The sequence below is a fragment of the Culicoides brevitarsis genome, chromosome 2, assembly GCF_036172545.1.
Source record: "Culicoides brevitarsis isolate CSIRO-B50_1 chromosome 2, AGI_CSIRO_Cbre_v1, whole genome shotgun sequence".
NCBI lineage: Eukaryota > Metazoa > Arthropoda > Insecta > Diptera > Ceratopogonidae > Culicoides > Culicoides brevitarsis.
Window position 1 is genome coordinate 19,373,743 of NC_087086.1, and position 21,453 is coordinate 19,395,195.

Sequence of the window (21,453 nt, forward strand, 5' to 3'; positions counted from 1 at the left end):
TGGATTAAAAAAATAATCTAGATAGTGATAAGAAGACGTGTTAAATTTCAAAAGAATTCGCTTAAAAACATTTTCTGATATTTTCTTTGAATTCTAGAATATTCGACAGCTGAGCAATCAGAAACGTTATCAAAGTTTTTTTTTTTTTTGATAAAACTTATATTGATTTTTTTATTCTGCGAATTAAATGAGGAAATATTTAAATTTTTTAAGATTTTTTTAAATTTCAATTTTTAATGAATTTTGTTTCAAAATGGGGCATCGGACATTATTTTTGATTTTTATTTGGAGCAACCTCAACTAGAAAAATTGTACTTTTAACATAAATTTTTTTCTCAAAAAAAAAAAAAAAAAAAAAAAAAAAAAAAATCAGGAAATTATCTAGAAATTATTTATTGATCATATTTTATTTTAATTTATCTTTTTGAAAAAAAAATTTTTAATTATCAAAAACAACTGTTTCAATTTAATTTTTACATAAAAAAAATATTTTTTTTTTTTTGATTTACCTTTCTTATTCGGAACAAAATTTGAAATGGTCTAGATATTTTACTTTCTAAAAAAAACAACTTTTTAAAATTTTGCATATTTTGCTTTATTTTCTTTATTTTTTTCATGTCTAAAATAAAATAAAATTAAAATGTAAAGGAGATCAAAATACTGATCGATCCTTAAATTAAAAATTATGTAGGTATTAAAATATTTTTTGTTTTTGTTTCCTTAAAAATATCGTATTGTTCTTTAATTTGTTTATTTAAAATATTTTTTTTACATATCAAACACGCATTTTGTCCGAAAACGTGTCGAAATAAAATTCAGTTCAATATTTTTCTCTAAAAAAGTAGCACAGAAAAAATAAAAGTTCGAATGCAAAGAGAATACTTTTAGGATTTTTTTTTGCAGGTATTTAGAAAATAGTAAGTAGTAATTCAGTTTCTGACCAAAAAAGGAAGAAAAAAGTAATCTTAAAAATAAAAAGTTTTTTTTAGTCTCTACGATCTCTAAATTATTATTATTTAATATTTTTAGTCGTTTTAGGAATTCTTTCCAAGTTTTCTTTTGTTTGCGAGAGAACCTTTTTTAATTTAATTAATTATTATTTGTAAGTTGAGTCTTACAATTTAAAAAAAAAATATTTATAAGACAGTGTTTGTGGTAATCTTTGGTAAAATTTTCCTCTTTAGGCGCTCGGTTCTCATCGCGTCTCTGTTTGTAAAACATTCTTATCAACTATAAATACGATTAATTATACTGCGTTAAGACACTTTTTTTATGTTTCCTGTTAAAAATTGTTTGTTTGTGACATGTGTTAATTTGTAATGTAAAAATATGGCAACTATTTTCCGTTTCTTGTGTTTCTTTTTTGTTAGTTCTGTTAAATATTGTTATGGTTTGAAAAAAAAAATTGTTTGATTATTCGTAAAATTCTGATAAGTTTCCTTGAGCTCCGGTGATGATTGCGTCAATCCAAATGCGGGCTGCTTGATCACTAGGTGCTTGTAAATGGTACAAGCGTTTCTTTGTCTTCACGATGAAAGTGCTGTGCGGGCGATTAGATTTTGTGACGTTCAAGTGGTCCAAATAAACTTCGTCAATTGCCTAAAAAGTTTTTTTTTTATTAAAAATTGTTTTTTTAAGAAAATTTTAGAATTTACCGAAAAATATGCTCCTCCACGAACTTTTTTCTCGGATTTGTCGGTGTAGTAGATTAAAGCACGCTTATCTCGATCGAGGACGAACCAACGTTTCGACCATCCAAAGTAGTTTCCGATCTTGTGAAGGTATCTAAAAAGAGAAAAGTTTTGTTAATTTTAATTTTTTTAACCAATTTTCTACGATTTTAACAAATTTTAATTTTTTTAGTTGCACAATGCAAAATTGACGAAATTTATAAAAATTTTATTTAATAAATATTTCTGTTTTGAAAAAATAAAAAAAAATAAATTTTTGACATATTTTTGTCTATAAAATAAAAATTATTTGAAAATATTTTTCATACAAAATGAGTGAATTATTTTTTTTAAAGATTTCCCAATATTTTTATTATTTTTAAAAGTTTAAATAATATTTGCGAATTTAAAGTTTAGTTCAGATTATTTGAAATAAAAATAAAAAAATCATAAAAATAAATTTTTTAAAAAATTGATTCAGTACCTAATTTCCTAAAATTATTATTTTTTTCGAATAACAAAAATTTAATTTGTATTGAAATTATATTTGGTTTAATTTAATTTTTAATTTTTTTAAAATAAAAAAATAAATAAATAAGAACTTTTCAAATTATTTTCCAAATTCTTAAGTTTTCTCATTTTTGATGAAATTTATTTTTTTTTGTTTTTAAAATTTTTCTAAAAAAAATCTTTTCTCTTTAAAATTTATTTAAAAAATTTTTTATGATTTTTTTAAATTTTTTACTTAAATTTTTAATTTTTTTTTATTCGATTTTTGGGGTTTTTAGACGAATTTTTTTTTTAAATTTAATTTTCTTACCCTTTACAGGTCGTTCGATCAACAAAGACATGAGGACACAGTGCAATTTGATGGCCTGCCGACTCGATGTGTTCCCGCAAATTCAGGTCCGAAAATATCGGCAAGTATCGTGTCAGCGGTCGTTGATGTTTCGGCATGTTGCGTCTTACCACTGCGCCTTCCGAGCTATTTTCACTCTGAATACTGTTGCGGTTCTCTGACTTGAGTGACGGCGACGCCGCAGGCGCAATCACTTCCTTGCGATTCGGTGTCGATTGATTCTGCAAATTTTGGAAATTTCCTTCGAAACTGCATTCGGACAACTCTGACAAGGGTCTTCCATCGCTACTGCCGCCACTGAGTTGCTGTTGATACTGCAAGTAGGGCACGTTATTGGTGTCTTTGTGCACCACTTTTGGCGATCGCGTGACATTTACGTTGCGCGGTAAGGAACTCGTAAAGGCCTTTTGTTGTTCCAACTGATATTTGGCACGTGCTTCGTCCTGACTTCGTTTACGGAGCTCGTCCATTTTGCGTTTTTCAAAGTCAATCAAATGGGATCCTTGCTGCGCGAGCAATAATTGACGATTTTTCTCGATTTCTTTGATACTTTCCTTGACTTTATCGCTGGCGCCTTGGGATGAAACGAGCGGCGAATCGTTTGTGATTTTGGAAATGCGATCGATGTCGTCTTGGGAGGCGATGCGTTTAGGCGTTCCCGGATCCACGGTGAAATTATCTTCCTCGAGACTGAGGTTGAGGTCTTGCGTTTGCGATTTTGGGCGTTTTTTGTCGGCATGCACGACACGAGGCAGCGTGGCGCTGTCCGGAAGTTGATATTTGAGCTTTAAAAGTGGATCCGAGACATTTTCCGTGGATCGTTGGAACATCACGAGCTTTGGACTGCCACCGTTATCAGCTTCTTGTAGTTTATCGCCTTTGGTTTGCAACAAATCCGAAATTTCCTTGTTCATATCGAAGGTTTGGTGTCGCTTCGGTTTCGGAACCGGATTGCAATAACTGAAATCCAGACGTTTGCCAGTCTCCAAATTCGTCAAAAGCATATTTTCGTTCATGCTTTTGGACATCAAGTCATTTTTCGCTGCAGCGGCACCTTGATTCAGCATTTCCTGTGACCCAAAGAGACTTTGAGACATCACATTGTTGACCCCGGTCCGCCGTTGATCACTTTCATCTTCTTCCGTATCGGTGTCGCGATCTAACTCTTGTCCCGATATCTCAAAAATTTCCTTATCTAAGACTTTTAAACGTTCACGATTCACTTCAAGGTCTTTCAGCAAACCAAATATTTGCGTTTCGATGTGCTTCGTGTCGAGGCACGCCGTTGCATGACTATCACTATCTTGTTTCTCCAACTTTTTGATGTGTTCACGTTTATCCATCACCTGTCGTCGTAGTCGTTGCAGGTCTTTTTGCATTTCGTCGCGTTGTTGCTGCCACTCTGTTTCCTCCTCAAAATACTGAAATTCCAAATCTTCGAAGACTTTTATGTCGTTTTCGAGTTCGTCCGATATTTTACTTTGTTCTTTGCACAAATCCTCGTTCTCTTTGTCCGTTTCTAGCAAGGATTCTAATCTCTTGAGATGTTCCTGCTTCACGTCGATCGCTTGTTTGAGCTTTGCTTGGTTCGTTTCTTGCATCACGCGGTTTGCGTTCCGCTGTGCTTCGGCTCTGTGCAAATTTTGCGTGATTTGAGCCAAATCTTGTTCGAGTTTTGCCGCTAAATCGTGCTCCGACGAAAGTTCTGCCGTGACAAGAGCTTTTTCGACATCCATTTCACGGTGGACTTCCTCTTGCTGGTTCTCCAAGTCGGCAATTTGCGTTTTCAAGTGACGAATTGTCTTTATTATTTCGCTGCGTTCCGTTTGGCGCTCCAGTAAAAGACTAGAATTGTCCGAGGATGAAATTTCGGGCGATGTGGAGGTTTGTCCTTCGCTCGTCGACGGCACCGGAGTCTCTTCCTGATTTTGCAACAACTGAATTTCGACTTTTAACTTCTCCTCGAAGGATTTTATGATGGCATCGTATTCATTGGCGCGATTTGCGGGGATTTCCGGTGGTGCGGCAGGTGCCACTTTCGGCGAAATGCACGTTCGGATGCGCGTTCGAGGACTTTGCGGCACATTTTTCTTGTGAATTTGAAAGACATTCTCGTAGCCGTTCCCGGATGCGGTATTTGACGTCTCCTTCAGCGGCAAATTCATGTAAGTTCGCTTTGAATCGTGCAGATTTTCGTATTCTGATGCGCGTTGCGGCTTGGGACTGTCAAGCGGAGACATGGCGATGCCATTACTGTTGCCAGTCGGACTGAGCGGCGATAAATTCTTCTTTTCGCGTGGCAACGAACCGTTTGTCTTGATGCGATTCTGTACGATTGGCGATGCGGAACCGACTAATGTACCGTGTGTCGGTGTTTGATTTTGCTTTTCGTATTCTGTGCAAATCAACAATATTTCATCGAGTCGTTCTTGTTCTTCGCGTCTCAGCATCGAGTCGTCGTTGTTGGCTGGCGGTTGCTGTTGTTGCGGCTGTGTAGCGTACATGAAATGAAAAATACGAGATGATTCATGGTTAAATGGATTTTGTTATTATTGACTACGGATCAAATTACTTTTGTGAGGTTTTTTGTTTGTTATGCTAGCAAATTATAGTACTCACTTGAAACAATTCCTCATTACTTCAATATCAATATTTTTTTAATGAGTTTTGAAGGCAAGCAATAAATATGAGTTTAAAAAGAAAAGTAGTTGTAAGTAGTGAGCAGGGACATAAAAGTTAATAATCTGTTACAATTAGATGCGGGAATTTAAAAAAATTGATTTTTTTAGTTTTTTGTCCAAAAAAAGTACCAAAATTTCCAACAAAAAAATTAACAAAGGAAAATTTTTGAAAAAATCGAAATTTAGTTTTTCTTACTGTTAAAAATTATTTCAAAAATGAATTTTTTTTTATTGCAAGTTATGGCTTAGCATATTCAAGTCCATCAAAAATTTAAAAAAATTAAAAATTTTTCAAAATTGACCGTTTTTTGGCGTTTTTCAGAAAGTTTTTCAAAAATTTCATAAAATTTTCAAAAAATTTTCGAAATGACAGGATTTTTGTATTGAATTTTGAAATTTTCTGAAAATTTTTGTTAAAAAATGAAAATTTTTGTTAAAAAAAAATTCAAAAATTTTTAAATTTTTTGACTTATTTTTTGTCCAAAAATTTTTGAATAACTCATAATTCATAAAATTGTCTAAAATGTTTTAAAATATTTTATTTAAAATATTAAAAATGAAGAATATTGAGTATAAAGCTGGATTAAAAACTTAATTTTTCATTAATTTCTTAAGATTTTGCTTAAAATTAATAATTTTAATATTTTTTTGTGAATTTCTAATTTTTTATATTGAAAATTAAAAGTGATGATTATTTTTCTTTCAATTTTAAACTTTTCCGACTCAAAATTTAAAATATCACTTAATTTTTTATGCATTTATTCTACGTTTAACGATGATTTTTTACATTAAAAAAAATATTGTCTTCATTATTTTTAAAATTTAGCGTAAAATTGAAAGAAAATTTAAATGAAATAGTCAATTTTGGTCACGTGACTAATTTTATTAAATTTTCTCTAGAATTTTTTGAGAAAAAAATTAACTAACAAAAAAAACTGAATAAATCCACAATTTTTTAAAATTCCCGCATCCGCAAGTTTTGAACTGATTTCCAATGAAATCGAAAACCACAAAAAAACAAAATAATTTTCTCACCTTTTGCCCGTTCGCGTGAAATACTGGCTCATCCCGGTCTGGCGTCGTGATCGGATACACTTTCATCTGCCCCAAATTCTTCGATGGGTATCGATCGTATGCGGGGGATGGCAAATGTAATTTCACATTGTTGACCTTTTTCGGTGCTTCGAGATTTGGCAAGTCGTAGTCATAGTCGGCAGTTACATTGGCGTAGGCCGTTGCGGAATTCAAATTATTGTTTTTCGTGTCGCCGGTTGTTGTTGTCGATGTAACTGCACCGCCGCCCCCGCCTCCGATGCCGCGCAACTTATCACTTGTGGTATTGTTTTGCGCAAAATTCACCGAGTTATTGATTGGCGTGGAGTTTTTCGCGAATCCGTTGAGCATTATTTGAGCGGCTGCCGTACATGAATTGTTGTTCAAGACACTTGAGCTAGTTGTGGAGCTGCTTGATGACGAGCTGCTGTTATTGTTGTTATGTAAGACGGTTGTGCCATTAAAGTTTGAAGTCGTTGGTTTGGTGGGCATCGTCTCACATTTGACGTCGATATTTGTTTAATTGGAGTTGAAGACACAAACGAGACACTTTTTTCTTGTCTTCTTCTGAACGAGATTTTAATTTTTTTTATGTAATACCAAACAAACCGGAAATTTATGGTGATTTTTGTTGTTTATTTATAAAATGTGTGGCATAAAATATGGAACGACCATTAGCTGCTGTTGAGTTGAGACGCACACACAAAAAAAAGTGAATTAATACAACAATATACTGTTTGGTTTATGAATGAAATGAGCAGTCATTTAGCAAGAAAAGGCAGTTGTTAACGCGTTTCTCATTCCATTTCGTCGTCACATACACATGTGTGATATTTTTTCATTAAATAATTAACCGCCGCTCGTTTGTCGCACCACACAACGTATACAGTGCAGACTACAATCTCGCTAGTATACCTTCCGCCTTCTATCTTATCTCTACACTACTTTACAGCTCCAGGTTGTCACCAAAAAGTGTTCTCACGCACCTCGACAATCCACGTAACAACATTTTCTTTCTAATTTTTCCCTGCGAGATCACATGCAGATGCTGATTGATTCACCTTTTTTTCTCGCGACTTTGTGTTTCCTTTGAAATCTATTTATTATTATTATTGATGTTTGTGTTTTCTTCACTCGATTTCTCTGTGTTTATTTTTCACTGCTGTGTTATTTTTGTGTACGTTGATTTTTGCTGCTTTCGTACGATACACAGAGAGAGATATTTCTCAATAATTCGTTCTGATGAATTTTGATTTTTTCGCTTTCAAGGCACCGTAAGTTGTTATTAAGCGTACTTTCCGAACTTTTTGTCTGTAGTTGCGTGAATTTTACGTTTATTTGGAAAACACAAAAGAAAATTTGGTGATTAACAAATGAAAAAAAACTAAATAAATGCGGAGCCAAAAATAAACTAATGTTAAAGTAGAGGAAAAGCTTGTTTATAATTGAACACGCTACATATGTAGGTATGTGTGGTATGTGAATGATAGTTTGAGGAAAAAGCGACATGGGATGCCAATTTGGATTTAAAGATAGGAGGCAAACAAAAATCATGTCATAAGAATTGTCGTGACTTTTTAATGAGATCGCATTTTAGTTTTGGAATTCAGGTAATAAAAAAATATCATTCCTGGTTGGCTAGTTTTTTTTAAATAATTCTTTTGTAATAGTAGGGTCCCTATAATAACTTCTACATAGATGGTCTTTTTTATTTCGAGTACGAGAAATATTTTAAATTAAAAAAAAAGTCTTTGTTTTTTAAATTCCTTAATTTTGTTTTTCGAATAAAAACACAAAAAAAAAATTATTTTGTTACTAGTTTCGAACGATTTTCATCGTCAGGCGAAGTGTGGAAGACTAAAAGAAATAAATTTCTAATAAATTTATATCACAGCAATTGTTGATGATTCATGGCATGTTCCCAGTTAAAAATTATTTCCACTATTTTAAATTACATATTTTAATTTTTGACCAGGAGTTCCGAAATCTTAAAAATTGTCGGGTTACAGTTTCCTTAAAAGTTGCTTCTTTAATAATTTTTCTATTTGTTGTCAACTCGTTTTATAATTTTGTGTTTGGTTGTACTTTGCAGGTTTTTTCTTTGTTTTTAATTATGTAATTTATGATGTTTTCCAACTCTTTCAGACTTGTTTCTATATTCTAAATATTATCAGTGGACCTTTAATGGGTAGTTCTTCTGATATTTCTGGTATATTCTACTTCATCCCAAGATGTACTTTCTTCTTTTTAGCTATTAGCCCTCCTTTTCTGCATGGATAGCATATCTTTTTTTTGACATTGGCTTTAGTTTATTCCAGGATACGTCTCACGTCACGTTACTTGTATCTTTAGTAGCTTGTTGTTATAAATTTGATGATTTGATTTGCTTCGCTGATTGGCAATGACTTGTATAATATCGAAAAACTTAAAAATGTTAAGAAATTCAATTTCCTTAGATTACTTTGATTTTTTTACACACATCTTAAAATAATTTTTTGTGTTTTTTTAAATTTCTTAAAATAAAAAAAAATACTTCAAATACTTACGGACAGACCCACCACCCACGCCTTTTAATCCCACTTCTAACAAGGAACGCCCTTTAATATCTTTGTTTTCAGTAAAGTTTATGTTGTTATGCATCATTTTGGGGAGAGGCTGATTTTTTAAACTGCGATTCAAAACAACCTTAATTTGCTTCATTAATTCTTGCCAAGACACACCAAAAAAACATCACAATCTCCACAACAATGGTAAGCAATTAAATCGTCTTTAAACCGTAATTCACCTTGTATTTACACCAAAACTCCCGTCTCACGACACAATAGAGTGAATCAACTACAATTTGTGATATAAGCGATGATGTCAAAGAGGAACTACGGAAATTTCGTTTCAGCAAAGGTCAAAATGCAGCGTTGATATTAAAAGTAGATCGCGAAAAAAAGTTGATTGTTGTCGATGAACTCATCGAGGATGTAACGGTAACTAGTTTTTCTATTGGAAATATCCTGTTGAATCCTGAAAAAAAAAAAATTTTTTTTGTAGTTGGAAGATTTGCAGGAACAACTGCCGTCACATCAGCCCCGCTACATTATCTACAGCTACAAAATGTTGCATGACGATCAACGTGTTTCGCTGCCGATGGTGTTCATTTACTTTACGCCGCGCGACTCGCAGGTCGATTTGCAGGTCATGTATGCCGGAATGAAAGTGGCGTTGCAGAAAGAGGCCGATTTGACGCGGGTTTACGAAATCCGCGATTTGGATGATCTCACCGAGGACTGGCTCAAGTCCAAGTTGAAATAATTCCTGCATTTCCAAAATTTACCATTCCCTCTATACATTTAAAGAGATATTTTTTTTGACAAAAAATGAAAGGAACATGACATCATTTACTCTCTCTTGTCTACTAAATGTTTAAATTAAGTACCTATCAGTATATCAAAACTTTTTCGACATTTACAATAATTCCAGACCCTTTTTAGGAAACAAATAATTTTTACATTAAAAAAAAAAAGAGAAAACTACCTATTTTACATAGAGAGTTGCCAAAGTGTGATTTTGTAGTTTATTTTTTTGCATCTACCAAAAAAATGTATATTAGAATAAACGAAAAATCAAAGAGATAATAAACTTATAGAAACCAGAATTTTTCTGATTTAATCTTTTGCCACGTTAAAAGCTTCTTAGTACGTCTTACATTCGCAATCTGCGAGATTTGGGCTTGGAACGTGCCTTCATGCGTTCCGTGAAGCGATTCAAGCTTTCGCCAGTGCGATCTGCTGACGTTGCCCGATCGCGATCTTGATGGGCACGAGTTCGAGCGGCAATCGGCTGCGACAAAGTACGTCGAATCGCAACATTTGTATGTGTCAACGGAGTACTCGAAATGGCCACATTGAAATCTGGGGTTTGTTGGAGCGGTGCTGTGCTAATTGGTTGAACTTCAATTTGTCGTTCAGTGGGAGTCGTTTCGTCTTCAGTGAGAGATTTGAAATGCTCTTCAACGAAAGCAATAAAATCCGTTCTGCGACGCAATCCGTCTTCAATGCGGGACTTTACATTGTCATTCGTTAAGGACATGCCACAGGCAGAGCGGAACTCTGCCGGAGACAAAAATAACAAACGCAGCAATTGAGTGAGTGAGCGATCCGGAGATTTTTCGACTTCAACCCCGCGACGCAACGGAATTGGTCCCGTTTGAGGTCGTTTTCCGAATAAATCAACACTTTCCGCTTCCAAAAAGGTCTGTACGTCAAAGGGAAGGATTGTCGCAGCTGCTTCGGCTCCCATAACGTAATCCAATCCCGACTCCAAGTCGCATTTGGTCAACAAATCATCGACATTCGGGTTGAAAATGCGCGACTTGAAGTAGAAAACTTGTTCCGGCGACAAAAGCGGGAACTTTTCGATGTTTGCAAGGACACGAATGCAAAACTCTAGTTTCAGTTCCATGTCAGAAAGAGGAATTTGCGGATAAATTGTCAAAAATTCACGCCAAACCCATGCCAAGTGAACGTATTTAAGGTAATTCTTCTTGTAAATGAAGCCGAGCATCTGATATTGCAACTTTAGTTCCTCATCGTTTCGAATATTCAATTCGAGGAAGTCGTCGGAGAGTTTGTCGATGACGGAATCGTCTGAAAAATATGAATTTTAGTGAAAATTTTGAAGGAAATCGAAAAATTTCATCTTTTACCTAAAGACGAATCGTTGTTTTGCTCGGACATTGCAGAAAATTCAGCTTTTCTTGGGAAATTTGAAGAAAAAAGGAGCGAAAATTATCTTTGACGAAGAAAACGACTAACGGAATAACGGAATTTTTGAATGTCATAAATGTCAGTCGTTATCGCGAAAGCATTTTGACAGCTCGTTGTCACATTTTCACGATAGGACCGAGTAATTTTTCCGGAAAATCTTCTGTTTTATCACATAACTCGCATTTATTCCGTACTTTTGAGGTAAATATCGGTCAAATATCTTCAAGGGCACTTTTTAATCATGAAGTTTTGTGTCAACATGAGATATTTCACGTTAATTTCGCGTTAAATGTTTCATGCATGACCTTTGTCTGTGCGATATTGCTCTCATTTTGCATCATTTTTAATTTTTTTCTTTTATCCTTTCACAGAGACAATAAAATCCGCACTAATTGAAGCAAAATGGCCCAATTTTTCAACAGACTCGGTCAACTTGGTCTTGGAATCGCACTCGCTGGAGGTAATTATTGCCGACAAATTTTTTTCTAACCTTCTAACTCACACCGTACGTACATTTCTGCATTGAAGGTGTTGTTAACTCCGCATTATATAACGTCGATGGCGGTCATCGTGCCGTAATTTTCGATCGTTTCACCGGTATCAAGCAACAAGTCATCGGCGAAGGCACGCATTTCTTCATCCCATGGGTTCAGCGTCCCATCATCTTCGACATTCGTTCACAACCGCGAAATGTTCCCGTCATTACCGGTTCCAAGGATTTGCAAAACGTCAACATCACCTTGCGTATCTTGTTCCGCCCCAAGCCGGATCAACTGCCCAAAATTTACACCGTTTTGGGTGTCGACTACGACGAACGTGTCTTGCCTTCCATCACAACTGAGGTCTTGAAAGCTGTCGTGGCGCAATTCGATGCCGGCGAGCTCATTACACAACGTGAGATTGTCTCGCAGCGCGTCAGCAACGATTTGGTCGAGCGTGCTCAGCAATTCGGGCTCATCTTGGACGACATTTCCATCACGCATTTGACGTTCGGCAAGGAATTCACGATGGCTGTTGAGATGAAACAAGTGGCACAACAGGAAGCCGAAAAGGCGCGTTTCATGGTCGAAAAGGCGGAGCAACAGAAACAAGCTACGATTATTTCGGCTGAGGGTGACGCACAAGCTGCCCAGTTAATTGCCAAATCTCTCGCGGAAGCCGGTGACGGTCTCGTTGAGTTGCGAAGAATAGAAGCTGCCGAAGACATCGCCTACCAACTATCCAGATCACGTGGCGTCAATTACCTTCCCGGCGGACAAAATGTTCTATTGAATTTGCCAGGAGTTCAATAAACGGAAAAATTTAATTCAAAAAATTGCATTCGCGTGGCACTAGTTCATTAGTTTTTGTACATAAGTAAGAAGAGACAGGATAGAATTTAGAAATAAAAGTCACGAAAGTCCTCATTTTCTCGTCATTTCTCCGAGGAAAAAAGTGAATTTATAACAACTTGCGTGCATTTAAGGGTCTCAAGAGTCACATTTTCGGGATGTTCGTCATTTATTGCTCCGAAAATGTTCTTTTTAGACCATTATCAGACTAAATAAAAGCAGAAAAGTTAATTTCAAAGTCTATTTATTTCAAATTTTTTCAATTAGGCTTGGAAAACAATTTAATTGGATATTTTTCAGTCAAAAAATCAAGAAACTTTGAACGGGATTTTTAAGCCCAACTATATTTTGCATATATTGACTTAAAAGCGCATTTTTTGAATATTTTTAATTTTGCAAAATGACTGAATTTTTCTAAAATTTTTGTTAAAGTTAAAAAAAATAGTTTTTTAAACAAGAGAATAAAATGTTTATCAAATTTTTTTAAGGATCCAAAAAGGTTCATTAAATTATCAAAATGAACGATTTTTATGGTATTTTTAATTTTTGACATAAATTTCAATATTTGAAAAAAAATTAAATTTTTTTAAAAATTCGTCAAAAAAAATTGAAAATAATTTCCTTCAGTCAGTGAAAAAAGGATAAAAATGTCCTAATTCGAAGAGAATTTTTCAAAAATCTCATTTTAGGCCGCTCCAAATTTTTTTCGAACTTTTTGAAATATTTACTTTTTCATACAAAATGACAGAATGCAAAACATTTTTGAACATTAATTAATATTTTAGTTGTCTTTATGGTCTATATTGAGATTTGATAATTTAAAATTGATCTGAGAGTATTTCAAGGTAAAAATTTCATAAAAAATCTGTCAAAAATTTTAAAAAATAATATTTTTGAAAAAATTTTTAGAGAAGAAAATACATGTTTAATTTCGTTTTTCAATACAAAAATTCTAAAGTATTAAAATTTTTTAACAAAATTTTTGAAAAATTCTTGAAAAACTTTGAAAAAAGACCAAAAAATGGTAAATTTTGATGATATATTATCAACTTTTTTTTTATTTTGCCCCATTGGATTTTCAACTTTTGAAATGGGACAAAAAGTTAAAATAAATTTGGAGTGGCCTTAGTAATTTTTTACCAAAATTCCTATTTTAAAACATTTAGGCCGCTACAATTTTTTTTCGAACTTTTTGTCTTTTTGTTCTTTTTTTTTTTTTTTTTTTTTTTTTTTTGAAAAAACTCAAGATGCTTTCAAATCATGAAAAATTCGAATTTAAAAAAAAAAATCTTAAGCAAAACTTCATTTTTATTAATAAATCTTCTTTAATTCATATTTTAGCTACGCCTGCTTATCAAATTACGAAAGATAAGCTTTCCCGAGCGCCATTGAATGATCCGCTCCCAACTGAATATCCACAACTTTGCAATTCACAACGGCCTTAAACGGAAAATATTGATCCTTTTCGTGTCCAAGTCCCAAACACGCGTATTTATTTCGTCCCCACGTATAAACAGATCCTTCAGCATCTAAAGCTGCTGCATGATACAATCCCCCTCGCACAGCAACTACCGTATTATTCGGACTATACTGATTTCTCCCAAACAAAGTTGGCGGAAGTTGTTTCGGTAACGGCTCATGCAACACATTTGGACCGAATCCAAGCAAACCATAACCCCAGGTAAATACGTCACCGTTTTCATTGAGAATTAAGCACGAAGTCCCCGTTGTCGCGATATCAACAATTTTCGAAAGTCCCTTAGTGATTTCCAGATATCGCGGAACATTTAATTGTTGCTGTTCGTCCAACGCAAATTGCCCGTATTCGGAATTTCCCCAGCCAAAAACCTCTCCTTTGTCGTTAAGTGCGAGATTGCAGTCCGATCGGCAGGAAATTTTGACGATATTTTCGCCTTTGATGTCACCTCGTACTTCCGTCGGTTGATGCGTGATTTTGTAATGTTCTAATCCGGTTTGACCATCAGCTGCCCAGCCACATGCAAAGACACGACCTGATTTTGTGATGAAAAATGAATGATCCTGACCGCAAACGACATCCCGAATTGCTTCACCAGCGAGTTTTGGTATGAAATTCACCACGGAACTCCCCAAATAATCCTCATCTTTGACTATTGGGCGCGCACATTGTCCATACGAATTATTGCCGAGCGTAAAAACCTCCCCTTGGTTACTTAGGAGCAACGAATGCGCTCGTCCCGCGGCACATTTTTCAAAAATCACATTTTCACTCGTCACCGGATGCTTAATTTCAATGGGAACCGGATACGTGATCCTTTCCAAAGTATGTCGATATTTATTTTGCTGAAATCCGAGCTGCGAATCTGTGTTGATGCCAGTGCCGAAGAGGGATGCTCCGAGTTTGTCCTGCTTGACGGTGTACAAAGTGAAGCCGAAACCACAAGCGAGATACGTCACGTCGAATTGCTCGGCAAACTGGATCCTCGTTGGATGTTGCACGAAAAGACTTTCCGTACTTTTGTGCTTTTTTATGTTCTTGTGGACGCCCAAGGCACCGGTTTCGGCAAGGCCCCATGCATAGATGCGACGATCTTCGGGTCGAGGAGTCTTGAATTTTAATACTGAAACAGGAAAAAAATTAGAAAAGGTTAAAAATTTTGAATTTTCTTCGAACCTGGCAGCTCATCTTCTTCATGCAAAAGTTTCCGTTTCTTCATTTTGGAAATATTTCGCACAAACAGCAATTGACAACCCAAGTTTTGGAGCAAACATCGTCGACTGTGACTCGTAAGGGACATTTTTCGAGTTCTTACTGTTTATTTTAGATAAAAAAATTGAGATTTTTATTAATTTTTTTGGTTTTTCAGTTGTTTGTTTACGATTCCATGCCGTTTTCCGGTTGACAGCTGCTGTCAAAAAATAAAATTGTAAACAAAAACAAAAATTTCCGGCAAATTTTAAACGATTTCTAGTTGAATTAATTGATTTTGTTGTAAAAATCTAGTTAAAAAATTAATTTAAAGCCATGCCTCGTGATCGTAGAAGGAAGTACAGTTCCAGCTCGTCTGAGGACAGTGAAGAAGAGCGTCGCAAAAAGGAAAACAAGGACATTAAAGACTTTTCGGAGCGATTAAAGGCGAAAGTAAGTTTCAATTTCATCGTTTTTATTCAAAAAATTAATTTTTTCTCTCGTAGGATGAAGAAAAAACTCGCAAAGTGGTCACAGCGGGCACAAGTAAAGCCTTCGAAGAAGCTGCGAAACGCTTAAAACTCGAACTAGATGACAAAGACAAAGTTGTGCCGCAACTTCGAATCCAATCACGTCGCGAATACCTCGCAAAACGCAAAGAAGACAAAGTCCAAGAGCTCGAAGCGGACATCATTGACGATGAATTTCTGTTTAAAGAGGAAGAACTGACGGCGCGCGAACGCGAAGAACGTGCCCACAAAAAACGTTTGCTCGAAATCGCGAAAGAGCACGAAAAAGCGCGTGAATTGGAAAAAGTCCAGCGATATCACATGCCAAAAGACATCAAAGATGCCGATAAAAATGCCTACATTGAAGTAGATGAGACCGAAAAATTCCCCAATTCCGAGCAGAAAAAGTGGGAAAGTGAGAAATTTGCTGCTGCGACTTATCGATTCGGAGCAAAAGATGCCGATGCGCAACAAGAATATGAGTTGCTGTTGGACGACCAGATTGAGTTTATAAATCCGTTGCGAATGGAAGGCACGGAGAAAAAGGATAAGGAACCAAAATTGACGGAAAAGGAGAAGAAAAAGATGAATATCGAAGAAACGAAGAAATCGCTTCCGATATTTCCGTTTAAAGAGGATCTCATTGCTGCCATTAACGAATATCAAGTGTTGATTATCGAGGGAGAGACGGGATCGGGCAAGACAACGCAGATTCCGCAATATTTGTATGAAGCTGGGTTTACTGAGGGTGATAAAAAGGTAAGAATTTTCTTCAAGTTTGAAAATTTATTTTTATCAAAAAACAAAAAAAAAAAAACATATAAAAAAAATAATAAAAAAAAATATTCAAAATTTAATGAAAAATTAAAATATTTGATAATTAAAATTATATTCAAAAATTGATATTTTTGAAAGTTCTTTTAATTTAATTTTGAAAGTTCAATCTAAAAAAAAAATAGAAATAAAATTATAATTTGCGAAAATAAATATAACTTAAATTACTTCTATCATTTTTTTTGATTAATTTTTAAATAAATTATTTTTTTTGTAAAATTAATTTAAGTAATATTTTCGCAAATTATAGTTTTATTTCTATTTTATTTATTTATTTATTTTTGAATTGATTGAACTTTCAAAATTTTTATCAATTTTTAGAATTTTTTCGGTCAATATTGATTAATTTTTTTAAATTTATTTAACAAAATATTTTTTTAAATTTTGATTTAATTTTTTAATTAATTATAATTTTTTATTAATTTTTTTAATGACTTTTTAATTTTAAAAAGTTTTTCAAAAAATTATTGAACATAATTTTTCAATTTTTTTCAATTTGAAATTTTTTTAAATCAATTTTAAATAAATTAGAAAATATAAAAAAATACGAAAAAACCATTTTTTAAACATTAAAAAAATTAAATTTTTTTCAGCTCAAAATTATAATTTAATAATTACCTGTCCATTCCAGATCGGTTGCACTCAACCACGTCGTGTCGCCGCAATGTCCGTGGCAGCGCGTGTCGCCGAAGAAATGGGCGTCAAACTAGGCAACGAAGTCGGCTATTCCGTGCGTTTCGAAGATTGCACCTCAGAACGAACTGTCGTCAAATACATGACTGACGGTACTTTGCATCGTGAATTCCTCTCGGAACCAGATTTAGCATCGTACAGCGTCATGATTATCGACGAGGCTCACGAACGTACCTTGCACACCGACATCCTGTTTGGACTCGTAAAAGATATCGCTCGCTTTCGCAAAGACTTGAAACTGTTAATTTCCTCTGCGACTCTCGACGCTGCCAAATTCAGTGGATTTTTCGATGAAGCTCCAATTTTTAGGATTCCCGGTCGACGATATCCCGTCGATATTTATTACACAAAAGCACCGGAGGCGGATTACATTGATGCCTGTGTCGTATCTGTGTTGCAAATTCACGCCACGCAACCACTGGGCGATATTTTGGTTTTTTTGACGGGACAGGAAGAGATCGAGACATGTTTTGAAATGTTGCAGGACAGAACGAAGAGATTAGGATCAAAAATTAAAGAGCTACTGATTTTACCGATTTACGCCAATTTACCGACTGACATGCAAGCGAAAATTTTCGAGCCAACACCGCCCAACGCGAGAAAAGTCATTTTAGCCACAAATATCGCGGAAACGTCGTTAACTATTGACAACATTATTTACGTTATCGATCCCGGTTTCGCCAAACAAAATAATTTCAACTCACGGACGGGTATGGAGACGCTCACGGTAGTTCCGATCAGTAAAGCATCCGCCAATCAACGAGCTGGTCGTGCTGGAAGAGTTGCTCCCGGGAAATGTTTCCGTCTTTACACCGCTTGGGCATACAAACACGAGCTCGAGGACAATACAGTGCCGGAAATTCAACGAATCAACTTGGGAAATGCCGTTTTGATGTTGAAAGCGCTCGGAATTCACGATTTGCTTCATTTTGAATTTCTGGATCCGCCGCCGCAAGAAACTCTGGTCATCGCACTGGAGCAACTTTATGCCTTGGGCGCGCTAAATCATCATGGCGAACTCACAATGACTGGCAGGAAGATGGCAGAATTCCCGGTGGATCCAATGATGGCGAAAATGTTGATCGCATCGGAAAAATACAAGTGCGCCCAGGAAATTGCCACAATTTCTGCGATGTTGTCCGTTAATAGCAGCATTTTCTATCGTCCAAAAGATAAAATCGTGCATGCCGATACAGCTCGGAAAAATTTCTTTCACATGCATGGCGATCACTTGTCGCTGCTGCAAGTTTACACACAATGGGCTGACACGGAATACAGTACGCAATGGTGCTACGAGAATTTTATCCAGTATCGGAGTATGAAACGGGCACGCGATGTGAGAGATCAGCTCGTGGGACTTCTGGAACGTGTCGAAATCCCCTTGTTGTCATCCATGGAGGAAATGGTGAACATCAGAAAAGCAATTACCGCGGGGTACTTTTATCACATTGCAAAGTTGTCAAAAAGTGGGAATTATAAGACCGCGAAGAGCAATCAAACGGTGATGGTTCATCCGAATTCCGCACTTTTTGAACAACTGCCAAGATGGGTTTTGTATCACGAGTTGGTCTTTACGACGAAAGAGTACATGAGACAAGTGCTGGAAATCGAGAGTAAATGGCTGTTGGAAGTGGCGCCGCATTATTACAAAGAGAAGGATATCGAGGACTCGACGAATAAGGCGATGCCGAAAGTGGTGGGAAGGAGTAAAATGACCGTTTAGACAATTTAATTTTCGTTAAAGCCGAGTTAAAGCTAATAAAAAAAATATTTTTTTTTAAATGTGTGTTAATTTTATGTAAAAATTTATTACTTTTTATTTTTTAAAAAGCCAAAATTGTCCAAATTTTTTGAAAAACTAAGTAGAGGAGGGTAAAGGTAAATTTTTATTTTTTAAAAATTTCTAAATGAAAATCCAATGGGGCAAAATTAAAATCAATTTGTTTTTTTTTCAATAAATTTTTAAAAATTATTTTAAATTTTTTGACAGTTTCTTTTCTGTTTAAATTTTTACCTTGAAGTACTCTGTGGTTAATTTTAAAGTACCAAATCTTAACGTAAATACCATTATTTTTTCTTAAAACCAAAAAATCATTATATTTCAAAAATTTTCCCCCAGTTTGAAAAAAAAATCTTTTGGGACAAAAACATCGGAAAAATTTTAAACGGCCTAAATGTAAATTTTTATTTTTTAAAAATTTCTAAATCTTTTAAAATCAATTTGTTTTTCTTTTTCCCTATTACCTAAAGAACTTATTTTTCGAAAAAAAAATCATTAAAAAAATTGTCAAAAAATTTTGAAAAAATGGAGTCATTTTTAAAGAAAAAAATAAAATAAAAATTGAAAATTAAAAAAAAAATAAATGAAATTTTATTAAATTTAATTTTTAAAATGGGGCATGAGACAAAAACTTGAAAAAAAATTAAAGGGCCTTACTTTAGAAATTTGATTAAAATATTTATTGGAAAATTTTCTCAGAAAAAAAAACAAAGTGAAGCACATGAAATTTCATAACGCTTATTTTGAAGATGTAGAAAGAGTTGTCTTATCATATTTTTTTCGATATGATAAAAATTTATCAATTAAACGTCAAATTGGAGCATTGTACTTCAAAATAACAACATTATAGTCACTTGTATACCTTCAAGCTGTTCAAAATGTAAAATTTTTAGTATTTTCATACAATTAATTTTATATTTTTGAGCAAATTTTCAACTTTGATATAATTTTTCATGCATTCAATCCGAAAAATCCAAGAATTTGTCGTAAAAAATTATAAAAATCCTGAAATTTATCAAAAAATATCAAATGAAATAGATGCAGACTTGAAGAAAATTATTTCCAGTAGAAGACGAGAGCAAATAACTTCCATTCAGAGTTTAATTGATACTCTAATCCGAATCAACCGTATCGATATTCTTCGAAAAATACTAAATCTCTTCGAAGAAGTCGAACAGAGTGACATGATGAAACGACTTTTAGCTGACTTGGATGAAGAATCAAATTCAAGAGATATTGATGGAGAGAATTTTTACAGTAAGATTTTTTTTTAAATTTTTTTTAATTATAAAATGATCAAAAAAAAAAATTTTTTTTTTTAGAAAAACAAAGGACAAAATCTCCTCCAAATTTCCTAAAAATTATCGAATTTGATCCTAAAATCAGTTTCAGCACTGAAGACTTCCACCATCTGTCAGACAAACAAAAAATTGCCCGATTAAATTTAGACGCAAATCTTCAACGAATGACACAACATTTGTGAGAACGATTCCTTGACTACCGGATAAAAGTCAAAAACACACGACTGGAGATGATTCAGAATTATTGTTTGAAATGTCATGAAATTCATGGTCATTTCGGTTGAAAAATGTTTCGAACGAGTAATTTCTCTCTCTCATTTAATCAGTTCAGATGTCAAGTTCAATCGATTTGTTGATACAATACGTTAATTAAAATTAATTGATTCTTTTGGCCTTTTTGCTTTTTTATTGCTACTTGTTTAAACGACTGACGATGGCGATGACGATGTGTGGACGATGCCAGACATTTTTTGTTCCGTTTAAAAAAAATTGTTTATTTTTCGTAATTAAAACTGCAAATTTGCTCTGAATGCATCTCTTCCATTCAACTAATCACATTAATTACTTATTATAAAGTGCGCGCGTTGCGATCATCGAGATCATTGCCTTCCCTCCAATCCAACTGTACCAAAAAACCTAGGTGCTCATCCTAGCATTTGATAGTAGCACGAAAAAATAGATTTTCTTTTGTGATTCTCTCTCGTTGTTCGTGTACCAAACCAGCATGATGCGCACTGATCTTTCCATGCATCAGGTCAAGTTGATCCGTTTCGCTGTTTTAAATAATTGTTTCAATGATCTTCTGTGTATTTTTTTCCTACAAGTAGTTATTTATGTGTTATTTAGTCAGCTAACTGAATTCTGATTGTTCTCCGTAGTAAAAAAAATAAACAACAACAAAAAAAGCATATAAGAAATGTGTTCATGCTCGCCACTTGCGCGCTTGCTTAGGCTAATTAATATAAATGTTGATGATGATAGAAGTGCACACAAAAGTAGTTTATTTCTATCTGTTATAATTAATTGCATTGTTTTGGCATGCCAATAATTGTGCAGAAATTTGTAACGGAAAAGCATGGTTGTGCTCTAATGCGCCGGCCGCTGACTTTGTGCGCGCGTTTAGTTATGTGAGGAAGATGAATTTGGCCTGAAATTTTTAAGTGAAGAATTTTCTTTAAAAAATCATTTTTGAGTTCATTTAAATTTAATTCATGAATTAAAAATAGTAATTTAATGACATTTTTGGACTTTTAAGCCTGAATCAATTTCACATATTTTTGTTTTAGGGCATATGCGAACAAAATATATGTTTAGCCT

At 34.3% G+C, this 21,453-nt stretch overlaps 6 protein-coding genes and 1 long non-coding RNA gene across 7 annotated transcripts; 4 read left to right on the forward strand and 3 right to left on the reverse strand.

Moving 5' to 3' along the window:
* Positions 1–912: 912 nt before the first annotated feature.
* Positions 913–7,652, reverse strand: LOC134829631 (pleckstrin homology-like domain family B member 1). Its single transcript, XM_063842812.1, has 4 exons — positions 6,246–7,652; positions 2,491–5,018; positions 1,656–1,785; positions 913–1,599 (listed from the first exon to the last, which is right to left on the reverse strand). Exons 1-4 carry the CDS (start codon positions 6,753–6,755, stop codon positions 1,414–1,416), a joined length of 3,354 nt encoding a protein of 1,117 aa, XP_063698882.1. The 5' UTR covers positions 6,756–7,652; the 3' UTR covers positions 913–1,413.
* Positions 7,653–8,866: 1,214 nt separating this feature from the next.
* On the forward strand, positions 8,867–9,810 carry LOC134830111 (glia maturation factor beta). The gene is made up of 3 exons (XM_063843485.1): positions 8,867–9,013; positions 9,089–9,241; positions 9,306–9,810. The coding sequence occupies exons 1-3, from the start codon at positions 9,011–9,013 to the stop codon at positions 9,564–9,566; spliced, it is 417 nt and encodes a 138-aa protein (XP_063699555.1). The 5' UTR covers positions 8,867–9,010; the 3' UTR covers positions 9,567–9,810.
* On the reverse strand, positions 9,811–11,079 carry LOC134830110 (uncharacterized). The gene is made up of 2 exons (XM_063843484.1): positions 10,960–11,079; positions 9,811–10,900 (listed from the first exon to the last, which is right to left on the reverse strand). The coding sequence occupies exons 1-2, from the start codon at positions 10,988–10,990 to the stop codon at positions 9,957–9,959; spliced, it is 975 nt and encodes a 324-aa protein (XP_063699554.1). The 5' UTR covers positions 10,991–11,079; the 3' UTR covers positions 9,811–9,956.
* Positions 11,080–11,112: 33 nt separating this feature from the next.
* Positions 11,113–12,582, forward strand: LOC134830633 (prohibitin 1). The gene is made up of 3 exons (XM_063844180.1): positions 11,113–11,221; positions 11,392–11,480; positions 11,549–12,582. The coding sequence occupies exons 2-3, from the start codon at positions 11,423–11,425 to the stop codon at positions 12,310–12,312; spliced, it is 822 nt and encodes a 273-aa protein (XP_063700250.1). The 5' UTR covers positions 11,113–11,221; positions 11,392–11,422; the 3' UTR covers positions 12,313–12,582.
* Positions 12,583–13,653: 1,071 nt separating this feature from the next.
* On the reverse strand, positions 13,654–15,198 carry LOC134831100 (RCC1-like G exchanging factor-like protein). The gene is made up of 2 exons (XM_063844747.1): positions 15,005–15,198; positions 13,654–14,951 (listed from the first exon to the last, which is right to left on the reverse strand). The coding sequence occupies exons 1-2, from the start codon at positions 15,126–15,128 to the stop codon at positions 13,711–13,713; spliced, it is 1,365 nt and encodes a 454-aa protein (XP_063700817.1). The 5' UTR covers positions 15,129–15,198; the 3' UTR covers positions 13,654–13,710.
* Positions 15,199–15,334: 136 nt separating this feature from the next.
* Positions 15,335–18,818, forward strand: LOC134830130 (pre-mRNA-splicing factor ATP-dependent RNA helicase DHX16). The gene is made up of 3 exons (XM_063843510.1): positions 15,335–15,472; positions 15,526–16,287; positions 16,994–18,818. The coding sequence occupies exons 1-3, from the start codon at positions 15,356–15,358 to the stop codon at positions 18,776–18,778; spliced, it is 2,664 nt and encodes an 887-aa protein (XP_063699580.1). The 5' UTR covers positions 15,335–15,355; the 3' UTR covers positions 18,779–18,818.
* Positions 18,819–19,678: 860 nt separating this feature from the next.
* LOC134831859 (uncharacterized) lies at positions 19,679–20,529 on the forward strand. The gene is made up of 2 exons (XR_010162026.1): positions 19,679–20,092; positions 20,158–20,529. It is a non-coding gene; the product is annotated as an uncharacterized LOC134831859 (long non-coding RNA).
* Positions 20,530–21,453: the final 924 nt, after the last annotated feature.

Coding starts and splice junctions, on each gene's coding strand:
- LOC134829631 (XM_063842812.1), bottom strand. CDS start 6,755: ATGCCCACCAAACCAACGACTTCAAACTTTAATGGCACAACCGTCTTA. Junction 5,019..6,245: donor TTCACGCGAACGGGCAAAAG/GTGAGAAAATTA, acceptor TACGCTACACAG/CCGCAACAACAGCAACCGCC. Junction 1,786..2,490: donor GATCGAACGACCTGTAAAGG/GTAAGAAAATTA, acceptor TTCTCTTTTTAG/ATACCTTCACAAGATCGGAA.
- LOC134830111 (XM_063843485.1), top strand. Junction 9,242..9,305: donor AACTCATCGAGGATGTAACG/GTAACTAGTTTT, acceptor TTTTTTTTGTAG/TTGGAAGATTTGCAGGAACA.
- LOC134830130 (XM_063843510.1), top strand. CDS start 15,356: ATGCCTCGTGATCGTAGAAGGAAGTACAGTTCCAGCTCGTCTGAGGAC. Junction 15,473..15,525: donor CGGAGCGATTAAAGGCGAAA/GTAAGTTTCAAT, acceptor TTTCTCTCGTAG/GATGAAGAAAAAACTCGCAA. Junction 16,288..16,993: donor TTACTGAGGGTGATAAAAAG/GTAAGAATTTTC, acceptor TGTCCATTCCAG/ATCGGTTGCACTCAACCACG.
- LOC134831100 (XM_063844747.1), bottom strand. CDS start 15,128: ATGTCCCTTACGAGTCACAGTCGACGATGTTTGCTCCAAAACTTGGGT. Junction 14,952..15,004: donor TGAAGAAGATGAGCTGCCAG/GTTCGAAGAAAA, acceptor TTCCTGTTTCAG/TATTAAAATTCAAGACTCCT.
- LOC134830633 (XM_063844180.1), top strand. CDS start 11,423: ATGGCCCAATTTTTCAACAGACTCGGTCAACTTGGTCTTGGAATCGCA. Junction 11,481..11,548: donor TGGAATCGCACTCGCTGGAG/GTAATTATTGCC, acceptor TCTGCATTGAAG/GTGTTGTTAACTCCGCATTA.
- LOC134830110 (XM_063843484.1), bottom strand. CDS start 10,990: ATGTCCGAGCAAAACAACGATTCGTCTTTAG. Junction 10,901..10,959: donor AAACAACGATTCGTCTTTAG/GTAAAAGATGAA, acceptor CATATTTTTCAG/ACGATTCCGTCATCGACAAA.